This window comes from Callospermophilus lateralis, chromosome 5 (genome assembly GCF_048772815.1).
Source record: "Callospermophilus lateralis isolate mCalLat2 chromosome 5, mCalLat2.hap1, whole genome shotgun sequence".
NCBI lineage: Eukaryota > Metazoa > Chordata > Mammalia > Rodentia > Sciuridae > Callospermophilus > Callospermophilus lateralis.
In genome coordinates this window covers 9,688,209-9,698,885 of record NC_135309.1, presented here as the reverse complement: position 1 = coordinate 9,698,885, position 10,677 = coordinate 9,688,209, and the positions used below count along the sequence as shown (strand labels likewise).

Sequence of the window (10,677 nt, the reverse complement as noted above, 5' to 3'; positions counted from 1 at the left end):
TCTCTCTGATACTTTCCTACATGCTCACCTATACCCATAATTCAACATTCAACATACAAGTTAAGTTATGCGGCTCAGGTATTATTTAGATCAATTAATATATCTTCAAGCTTTCTCATTATCATAAGGAATTTTCTAATACCATGTGAGCAGGCAACTTAAAGATCATTTCCTTTCAAGTTAATAAAGATTAATTTGCTAACTTAAAAAAATTCTATATGAATTTTGAAATTAAATCAGGCACTTTTGTAAATAGAAAGAGGAAGAAAGCAGAGAGTGAAAGAGAGGTAGACATGACAGTGAAATTGAAAAGAAATAAATAAATGAGTTCCAAAAATTGGTCCAAACAATAGGAAAGGGTGATGACGGTGGATACAAAGAGCATCGTGTCTGTTGGAACATTGTCCCAGCTACTGCCCTCAAAACTTTATGTGTAAATTGATTTTTCTTTCCAGCTAGAGATAATAATCTCATTTTGTTGCTAAGTGCAGTTCTAGAACACAAATTCACTGCAAATCAGAGGCCACAACTGACAGTGAGATTTCAGGTGTGAGTCGCGTTCAGCAGAAAACCCGGCTTTGTAATGACCCTATGTGCTGTACAGCCTGCCCCTCAGTGACCATGCAGACATCCCTGGCCAGTGCAGAGTGGAGATTTCCTCAGAGTCCCCATGAGGCACAGAGAGGACAGTGGTGGTGGTGGGAAATCTAAAATATGGGACAGCTGCACATGGTTCTGTTAATTAATCACAATCGAAGAACAGACTTTGATCTCAGGAAAAAAGAAGTGTTATGAAGATAATTCAATAACATCAATCCAACCATTATTTAACAATTTAAAAGTGTATATATTTTCTAACATACTTCAGGTGTGGAAAATTTTGAGCTATGTTAAAAACAATCTCAATTTTTTGATGGTAAAACTGAGACTTAGATTGTATTAAATATTTCATTCCAAGACATATAGCTAGTCATATAGACATATAAATAGTCATTCCAAGATATATAAGTAGCAGAAAAAACTTGCACGTAAAGCTGACTCAATTTCTATACTTGACCAAAGTACAATTTAAAATGTATTTAATCCTGTCTAATCTGTATGAGTGAATAAAATATAAAGATTCTCTGTTTAGTGAGCATATGCTGTTGTAGAAACCAGAACTCTAAAAATACATGCGGCATCCATCAGAACGTGAAGTATAATAATGCAGCACAACTCAGGAAGAGCTTGATAGTGACTGCAACCTCATCAGCAGTGGTGGGCAGGTGGGGGATGAGGTTGGCTTCAGCTGGAAGGATTCAGAGGCTTTTGGGTGCAATGAGAGACCAGGACAGCCCATGGGCAGATGGGAAGAAGTCTGAGAGGTACACCTATGCCAAGGCATTTATCCTATGCAGGAGACTCGTGACTGGTACTTGCTTCACATTAACACTTTTCTTTTGTAATCTGATTAATTGGAAACTGTAATCTCCACTAAGAAAAAAGCATTTGGATGGATGGCAACAGAGCATCCCAGCATTTTATTAATGTCCAGATATTTGGCTGTTTTTCTTACTCTTTGTAAATCCTGTTGCCATTCTTTTTTATTTTTCTATTTTATGTGTATGAGACCTATCATCATAATAGGTACCCATTGATTTCCCTATTGTTGAAGGGTGTGTCTGTTCTGATCATCTGCTATTCATCAAATATTTTAAAACAAATGCACTTGGGTTATGGAACCCACTGCTAAAATTCTTCATGAGAATATATTTGCCACTTAGTCCTCACTAGCATCTCCCACACTTCCCACAGTATAAACAACAAGAAGATAAGTTTTTGAATTTAGATGCACAGATTATTGGAAGACAGATTTATTACTTCACAAAGTAATGTAAACGGTATCCAATGGTATTTAAAGGTGGACTGACCTAATAAAAACTTCACCAGTTTGATAAAGCCTTTTGGTTTACTGTAAAGAGAAGGTCTGACTTATCTGCAAGGGAAGGCTGCAGGCCCCTCTTGAAGGGGTGTGCTCCCAAGGCTGAGGAGCTTGGGCTTCTGCAGTGAGCAGCTCTGCCAGTCTGAGCACAGCCTTCCCTTTGAGGCAGAAGTGCACATCACTATGTGAGACCACAGAACACAGGTGTCCAGGGTCAACACACATATGGAGACAGCCCTGTCTTCAACACCAAGAGCAAACACCTGCCGGAACATTCTCCATGTCCTCCTTTGTTCTTAAAGGTGGGTGAACAGTCCCTCAGGTGAGTGAGACTGTGTAAATGCTGTAAGTTACCAGCAGTGAGGAAAACATCTGCAAAAAAATCAGTCTAGGAGCATTAGATTGGTCCATGAACCAACAGGGATCCCACCTGTACTCAGGTCTACAGTGCTGTCTTCATGCCCAGAACACTTACAGAACTTTGCTTCCTTCCAGACATCACAGTCATGATGCAGAGGGGATCCTGCAGTGGGGGAGCTCAGGGAGTCAATGGGAGCAGCTGTGACTCACTGGCCAGTCTGCACCCAAGGTGCTGGTGAGACACAGACTCCCCTCCATTCAGCTGCCCTGGATGAGAAGCCCTTGCTCAAAATACAGCAAAAGATGGAAAACTCAAGTGAAGCCTTCACCTGATAGAGCATTTAGTAAACTAGACAAGTATAATTGGATGAACCTACACCTGCAGGAGTCACCATTTTTTCTGAAACTGTCACACATAATATGACAATTTCCAAATAGTCCAACTTTACCATTCAATAGTATTTATACTTGGGTGCATTTTCTGTGACCTTGGTGGAGCTTCCAAGCATGACAAGTTTGGAGAACCACACTGTGGCTGAGTTTTTTCTTCTGGGACTGCTTCAACACATACCAGCTCACTTTTGTGTCTTCCTGCTCATCTCCATGATGTTCTTCGTCACGCTGACAGGAAACAGCCTCCTCATCCTGCTGATCCTGGTGGACCCCCTTCTGCACACTCCTATGTACTTTTTCCTGTGGCAGCTCTCTCTCATTTACATCCTGTTCACAATTGCCATTGTCCCCAAGATGATTCCTGACTTCCTTCTGCACAAGACTGCCATCTCTGTGTCTGGCTGTGGGACACAAATCTTCCTGGGATTGGCCTTGGGTGGAACTGAGTGCATCCTTTTGGGACTCATGTCCTATGACTGATATGTGGCCATCTGTAAGCCTCTCCACTACTTGCTGCACATGAACTGGACCCTCTGCAGGCAGATGGCACTGAGCTCATGGGTGAGTGGTGCTTTCAATGCCTTGGTACACACTGTCTACACCATGAAGTTCCCTTTCTGTGGACCCAGAGAAATCCATCATTTTTACTGTGAACTCCCTGGTGTCCTGCAGCTCTCTTGTGAGGACACCTTGGCATATGAGATGGGGGTGTTGATCAGTACCACTATTCTGCTTCTCATTCCATTCTCCATCATCCTTGCCTCCTACATACTCATCCTGGTCACCATCATCCACATGGCTTCTGCCGAGGGGAGGAAGAAAGCTTTCTCCACCTGCTCCTCTCACTTGGTGGTGGTCAGCTTATACTATGGTGCGATCATTTTCATGTACATGAGGCCAATCTCTTCCCATACTCCAGGCCAAGATAAAGTTGTGTCTGTCTTCTACACCATTGTGACACCAATGCTCAACCCCTTGATCTATAGTCTTCGAAATAAGGATGTCGTGGGAGCCCTGAGAAAAACTCTATGGAAGTGTTCAGCATGTGGGAAAACGTGACTATGAGGACTGGGCTTCTTCAGTATTGACCAAACGTGAGCATTGACCAAACATTAGACTGCCTCCAGTAGAGATGCTCAGAGTCAGGGGTGCAGGTGAGGGGCCACTGAATATTCTGAAGTGTCAGGTGTGGCACCAAAGGGATGCTGGGCTTCTCTGCAGAAACTACAGCTTGGCCAGTGTGATGACGGTGGCACTACCCAGCTGTCAGGAAGACAGGGAGGCTCTGGTTTCAACCATGTTGTCAGAGAGAAGCATGTGACTGCATTAGTAGAACTGTGTTTACAGCTTATTATGAAAAGTCACCCTCTGTAAGGTACAGGGATAGAAGATCTGCAATTTACAGGTCTCATTAGTAAGTCAACTTCAAAATGAATATTTTATTTTAATTAAATGCATATAAGTGTCATATACAGTCCTTTAAAAACAATTGAGGTGCTGGATGGCCATGTGTGTATGTTTGACATAAAGATTCCTTTGTTCATTAAACATACCCGTCTCCAATTCTAGGGAGAACTTTTGTAATCACAGATTGTGTGTGGAGTGGTTTATGTTAACCTTGAAATTCTTACCTGAAGAGTGAGGAATAAGGCACAGCCCTGCCCTCAATGCTGCCACATTCAGGAGTCAGATGGGTGATGGGTGATAGATTTAAATCTGCATAATGCTTTTGGTAGTATGACCATTTTGACAATATTAATTCTGCCTATCCAGGAGCATGGGAGATCTTTCCATCTTCTGAAATTTTCTTCACTTTCTTTCTTTAGTGTTCTGAAGTTTTCATTGTAGAGATCATTCACCTCTTTCTTTAGATTGATTCCCAGGTATTTTTATAATTTTTGAGGCTATTTTGAATGGAGTAGTTTTCCTAATTTCTCTTTCAGTGGATTCTTTGCTAATGTATAAGAAGGCATTTGATTTAATGGGTGTTGATTTTATATGGTGTTAGTTTGCAAATTCATTTATTAGTTCTAGAAGATTTCTGGTGGAATTTTTTTGATCTTCTAGATATAGAATCATGTCATCAGCAAAGAGTGATAGTTTGAGTACTTCTTTACCTGTTTGTATTCTTTTAATTTCTTTCTTCTCTCTAGTTACTCTAGCTAGAGTTTCAATGATGAAGTTGAATAGAAGTGGTGAAAGAGGACATCCTTTTCTTGTCCCAATTTTTAGCAGGAATGCTTTCAATTTTCCTCTATTTAGAATGATGCTGGCCTTGAGTTTAGTAGATATAGCCTTATGTTGACATATGTTCCTACCATCCCTAGTTTTTCTAGTGTTTTGAAAAATAAAGTGTGCTGTATTTTGTGAAATGCTTATTCTGTATCTATTGAGATGATCATGTGATTCTTGTTTTTAAGGCTGCTACTATGATGTATTATGTATATTGATTTCTGTATGTTGAACTACCTTGCAGCTCTGGGGTGAATCCCACTTGATGGTGAAGCACTGTTTTTTAAATATATTTTTGCATGTGATTTGCCAGAATTTTATTGAGAATTTCTGCATCTATGTTCATCAGGGATATTGGTCTGAAGTTTTCTTTCCTTGGTGTGTTTTTGACTGGTTTTTGTATCCGGGTGATATTAGCCTCATAGAATAAATTTGGAAGGGTTCCCTCTTTGTCAATTTTTAGAAGTATTGGTGTTAATTCTTCTTTGAAAGTCTTGTAGAACTTGGCTGAGAATTCAACTGGTCCTGGACTTTTCTTAGTTGGTAGGCTTTTGATGGCATTTTCTATTTCATTACTTGAAATTGATGTATTTCAATTATATGACCTGCTCATTTAGAGTGTGTAGGTCATATTTCTCTAGAAATTTGTTGATGTCTTCTATTTTATTAGAGTATAAATTTGCAAAATAGTTTCTAATTATCTTCTTCATTTCAGACATATCTACTGTGATATTTCCTTCTTCATCTTGTATTTTAGTAATTTGAGTTTTCTCTTTTTTTTCTCTTTGTTAGAATGGCCACAGTTTTATCTATTTTAATAATTTGTTCAAAGAACCAACATTTTGTTTTGTAATTTTTTTCGGTTGTTTCTTTTGTTGAGATTTCATTGATTTCAGCTGTGATTTTAATTGTTTCCTGTCTTCTATTGCTTTTGGTTGATTTCTTCCTCTGTTTTTAGGGCTTTGAGATGTAGTGTTAGGTCATTTGTTTATTAATATTTTTATTCTTTTAATCAATAAACTCAACGCAATGAACTTTTCTCTTAGTACTGCCTTTATAATGTTCCAGAGATTTTGATATGTTGTATCAGTGTTCTCATTTAACTCTAAGATTTTTAAAATTTCATCCTTGATTTCTTCTACTACCCACTCATCGTTCAATTGTGTATTATTTAGTATCCGTTTCTGACAGTACCTTCTATTTTTAATTGTATCATTGATATCTGATTTCATTCCATTGTGGTCTGATAGAATGCAGGGCATTATCTCTGCTTTTTTGTATTTACTAATAGTTTCATTGTGGCATAAGATATAATCTGTTTTAGAGAAGGAGTCATGTGCTGCTGAGAAGAAAGTGTATTTGTTTGAAGATGTATGAAATAATCTATATGTGTCTATTAAGTCTAATTGTTGATTGTATTATTTAGTTTTATAGTTTCCCTATTTAGTTTTTGTTGGAAAAATCTGTCCAGTAGTGAGAGAGGTGTGTTAAAATCACCCAGAATTATTGTACTGTGGTCCATTCGATTCTTGAAATTGAGTAGGGTTTGTTTGATGTTAATAGATGTTAATCGTTTGGGTCATAAGTGTGCTATTTCTTGCTGATATACACTTCCCTTAAGAAGTATGAAATATCCTTCTTTGTCTCTTCTGAATAACTTTGGTTTGAACTCTTCTTTATCTGAAACAAAAATGGAAACCCCTGCTTGTTTCCTCAATCCATTTGAGCGATAAGTTTTTCCCCATCCTTTTGCTTTGAGACTGTGGATGTCTTTGCCCATGAGATAGCACATTGTTGGATCTTGCTTTTTAATACAATCTGCCAGTCTCCGTCTTTGGATTGATGAGTTTAGGCAGTTAATATTCAAGGTTATTATTGAGATATGGTTTGTATTCCCTGTCATCTTGATTCATTTCTGGTTTTTGATTTGTCCTAGTTTCTCCTTTGGTTGAATGTCCCTTTAGTGTAGACCCTACGTTTGCTGGTTTTCACTTTTTTTTTTTCACTTCATCCTCATGGAATATTTTGTTGAGAATGCTCTGTAGTGTAGACTTTCTAGTTGTGCATTCTTTTAATTTTTGTTTATTGTGGAATTATTTAATTATATTTTCAAATCTGTATCTTAATTTTGCTGGACATAAAATTATTAGTTGGCATATATTTTCTTTCAGTGATTGAAATATATTATTTAGGACTTCCTAGTTTTGAGGGTCTGGGCTGAGAAATCATTGAGATCCAAGTTGATTTTTCCTTATATGTAATTTAATTTTTTTTTCTCACAGTGTTTGAGATTTTATCTTTATTCTCTGTGTTAGTCATTCTCATTAAAATGTTTCTTGGTGTGGGTCTGCTGTTATGAGAGAGGCTTTTCTAGCACTAGTGAGGCCCTGGGTTTTAACCTCACCATGGAAACAAAAAACAATAACAACAAAAATTACTTGGGGAGACAGAGGCAGGAGGAGCCCAAAGTTCAGTTCAGCACCTGCAAACTGTGAAACCCTAGCTCAAAAAACAAAAAAATAAAAACATGTGTCATGGATTCAGCTCAGAGGTTGTGCCCCCTGGGATTATTCCACAGCACCTCAATGAAAAACATTTCTCTATACACATATAGTATCAGCTGCTGCAACTTCAAGCAACTTAGCAAATTATGCTTGTTAGGTGCAGGGCAGACTGAAGTAACTAAGTTGTCTGCAAGGCAGGCTGAACAAACTTTAGCTGCAGGATACCCCACGCACTCAGATCCCCCTCTGTCTGGTCCTTTATCACCTGTTTGCGTCATGTCTGAACACTCAACCCGATTCAAGGCTGAACCCTCGACCCCCACCCACCTGGTGCAACCAAAACCCACATCTGACCCCTGCCCCATCTGCCTGAAGGCAGAAGATGACACCCTTAGCAACCACTGTATGATCCAATCATTGTATGCCAACAAGGCAGTTTGGAGACCCAGAGACCCCATTAGATTTTGGCTATAAAAAGTCCCTCCTGCTGGGTCCCCCTCTCTTGCTCTCTCTCACGTTCACTCTCTCTCACTCTCACTCTCACCCTCTCTCTTGCTCTTGCTTTCACTTTCCCTCTCCCTCTCACTCTCTCCCCTCTCTCTCTGGTATCCCCTGTCTTTCTTCTCTCTTTTCCCCTCTTTCCTTCTCACTCTCCCTTTTTTCTCCTCTTTTGCACTGCTGCAATAAAGATCTCTTGGTCGCTGCGAGTGTTGTGGTCACTTTCCTTTCAATGCTGCCCAGCACAGTGGCGCGTCCCTGCAATCCCAGTGGTATGGGAGGCTGAGGCAGGAGAATTGCAATTCAAAGCCAGCCTCAGCAACTTAGCGAGGCCCTAAGCAAATGAGCAAGAGACTGTCTCAAAATAAAATATAAATAAATGAATGAATAAAATAAAATAAAAAGAGCTGGAATTTTTGGCTCAAAAATTTTGCGTTAGTTGTGTTAGGTGTAGAGCAGGCTGGAACTTGGTGAAGATGGTGACTTCTGAGAGAAAGAGCATGAAGTGAAGGATAACCTGGACACTCAAACCCCCATCTGTCTGTTCTTTATCGCCTATTTACCTCAAGTCCAAATGCTCAAACCCTGCACTCAAGGCTAAACTCAAGGTGAACCCCCTGCTCAAGGCTGAACACTCAACACCACCCCCCCACACCACCCCTGCTCCCCCAGCAAGGCTGAACACTGAACCCACCTTATGCCAACAAGGCAGCTTGAAAACCCAGAGACCCTATTAGATTTAGGCAGCACAGCAGACGGGCTACAAATCCCTTCAGCTGGGCTCCCTCTCTCTCGCAAACATCCATTGGAGGAAAGGATAGTTTTTTTTTCAAAAAAATGGTGCTGAAAAGTAGAAATTTAGATGTAGCAAAATGGAATTAAACCTCTACTTCTCACCACATACAAAACTCAAATTAAAGTGGATCAAGCATCTAGAAATTAGACTGGAGACTCTGCACCTAATAGAAGAAAAAGGAGGCCCACGTTTTCATCATGTCAGATTAGGGCTTGACTTCGGCTCATGCTCTCTCTCCCAGAGGTCACCATCTTCACCAAGTTCCAAGCAAATGCTTCCTACCTGAATTAGTACCCAGCCCAATCAAAAAGCTCCCAATCAAAAAGCTCCACCTGAAAAGGGCTGGGGCCAAGAACCTGTCACTTTAGCTAATTTTTAATTATCTTCAGCTGTCAGTCATGATGCAGAGGCAAGCCTGGTCAATCAGGGATGCGGGTGGAACTGTCCAATCAAGTGCACCAGCGGAGGGGAAGGGGGGCTTCTGTAATCTCAGGAGATTTTGTCCTCATCAACTCCGCTTCGCCATTTTCAAGGCCCAAGTGACTCTGCACCTCCTGTGTTGCAATCTCGGGTGCCTGGAAGTTCCTGGAGAGAACACTGGGTCACCAAGGAAGCTAAAACTGGTGAAGTTGCGACCAGGGCTGATGCGACTCCCTCAGCACCTGCCCTGGTGCCCTGGTGTGCCAGTGAGCTAGGGAGTAGGGCACAGTCTCAGTCCCCTGGTCCCACCGGTTGGGCTGGGTGGTGGGTCCTTGAAGTCAGAGGCAGAGCGTTCAACCTTGTCCCCGCTGGCGGGTGGCCCTGAGCTTCTTTCCTCTGCTCCTGAATGGTGGGGTGGGTGTTAGCTTCTTGGAGTTGGTCAGAGCCTGCGTTCTTGTCCTGGCTAGCTTATGGCATGGGCCCAGGGTTGGGATGGGTGGCTACTCTCTGTGGTCAGCTGCAAAGCCTAAGGCTCTTTTCCTGCTGCTTGGTTGCCCTGGACCCTCTCCAGTTGCTCCTCATTGTTGGGTGGGTGGCCTAGGTCCCTGGGGTCCCCTCCCTTCCCTGCTGGTTTCCTATTTAGAAAGTCTGATAAGGTTAGTGATGTATTGTGAGTAGTAGTTTTAAGAATTTTCATCTGACACGGTAATTAAGATAATTAGCTATTACAGGGCTTAAGATAGCCCAAGATAATGCTTGCTCTCCACACAGAACCTGTCTTCCTACCCTCATGGTGGTCTAGTTAGCCAAAGTCAAGTGATCTGAAGGTTCTTTGATGTAAATGAAAGTGATACTGCCAGTTATCAGTGAGGAGTCCTGCCTCCCCACATGTTGAAGTCTGAACCTTAGAGAAGCACACTGAGGCAAACATAAAGTAGGGTTTATCTAAAAAGGGGTAACCTAGACTTCTCCCAGGAAGGAGAAGGGGCCTCAGCTGGTATCCTGGTATCCCAAGAAGCAAGGTGTTCCACGTTTTTATGTGTCCTAGGCTTCCTCTGTTCTCCTGCCCTCTCCCCCTTATCTTTCTCCTTCCTGCACACCTGAGTAGGCCCAGGAATGCTGGGAGGGATGGCCCAAAGGTGGGACACAGGTGGGCTGAAGAGGGAAGGGCAGGATGGAGCAGCCCAGGACACCTTAACAACCTTATAGCTCCCTGTAGGGAGGGGCAATTCCTGGGGCAGGTTACCTTGGCAACAAGTTGGAGCAGGAGCAGGTTCTTGGTAAGGGTGAAGGAAGGGCTCTGAAGGAATTAACATTTCAATCCCTCAGTGGGCAGTCTCCCACTTCCCAGACTCACTCAAAATTGGCCTCCTTGATGGGACCTGAGTGGGTTTACCTGACCTGACTGGGTTTACCTATCTATACTGACTGCCTGTCTGGTCTGAATGTTTTTTTGATGTAGATGCAAGTTCATAGAGAACTTCAGTTCACACCTGTAAAAATCCTGTGCTTTTCCTTTTATCTTTCTTAGACAACATATCACAATTTCTTTT

General features: G+C 41.4%; 1 protein-coding gene across 1 annotated transcript; it reads left to right on the top strand.

The window, feature by feature from the left end:
* The first annotated feature begins 2,788 nt into the window (after positions 1–2,788).
* LOC143386935 (olfactory receptor 13C2-like) lies at positions 2,789–3,154 on the top strand. Its single transcript, XM_076841700.2, has one exon. The coding sequence runs from the start codon at positions 2,789–2,791 to the stop codon at positions 3,152–3,154; it is 366 nt and encodes a 121-aa protein (XP_076697815.2).
* The last annotated feature ends 7,523 nt before the right edge of the window (positions 3,155–10,677 follow it).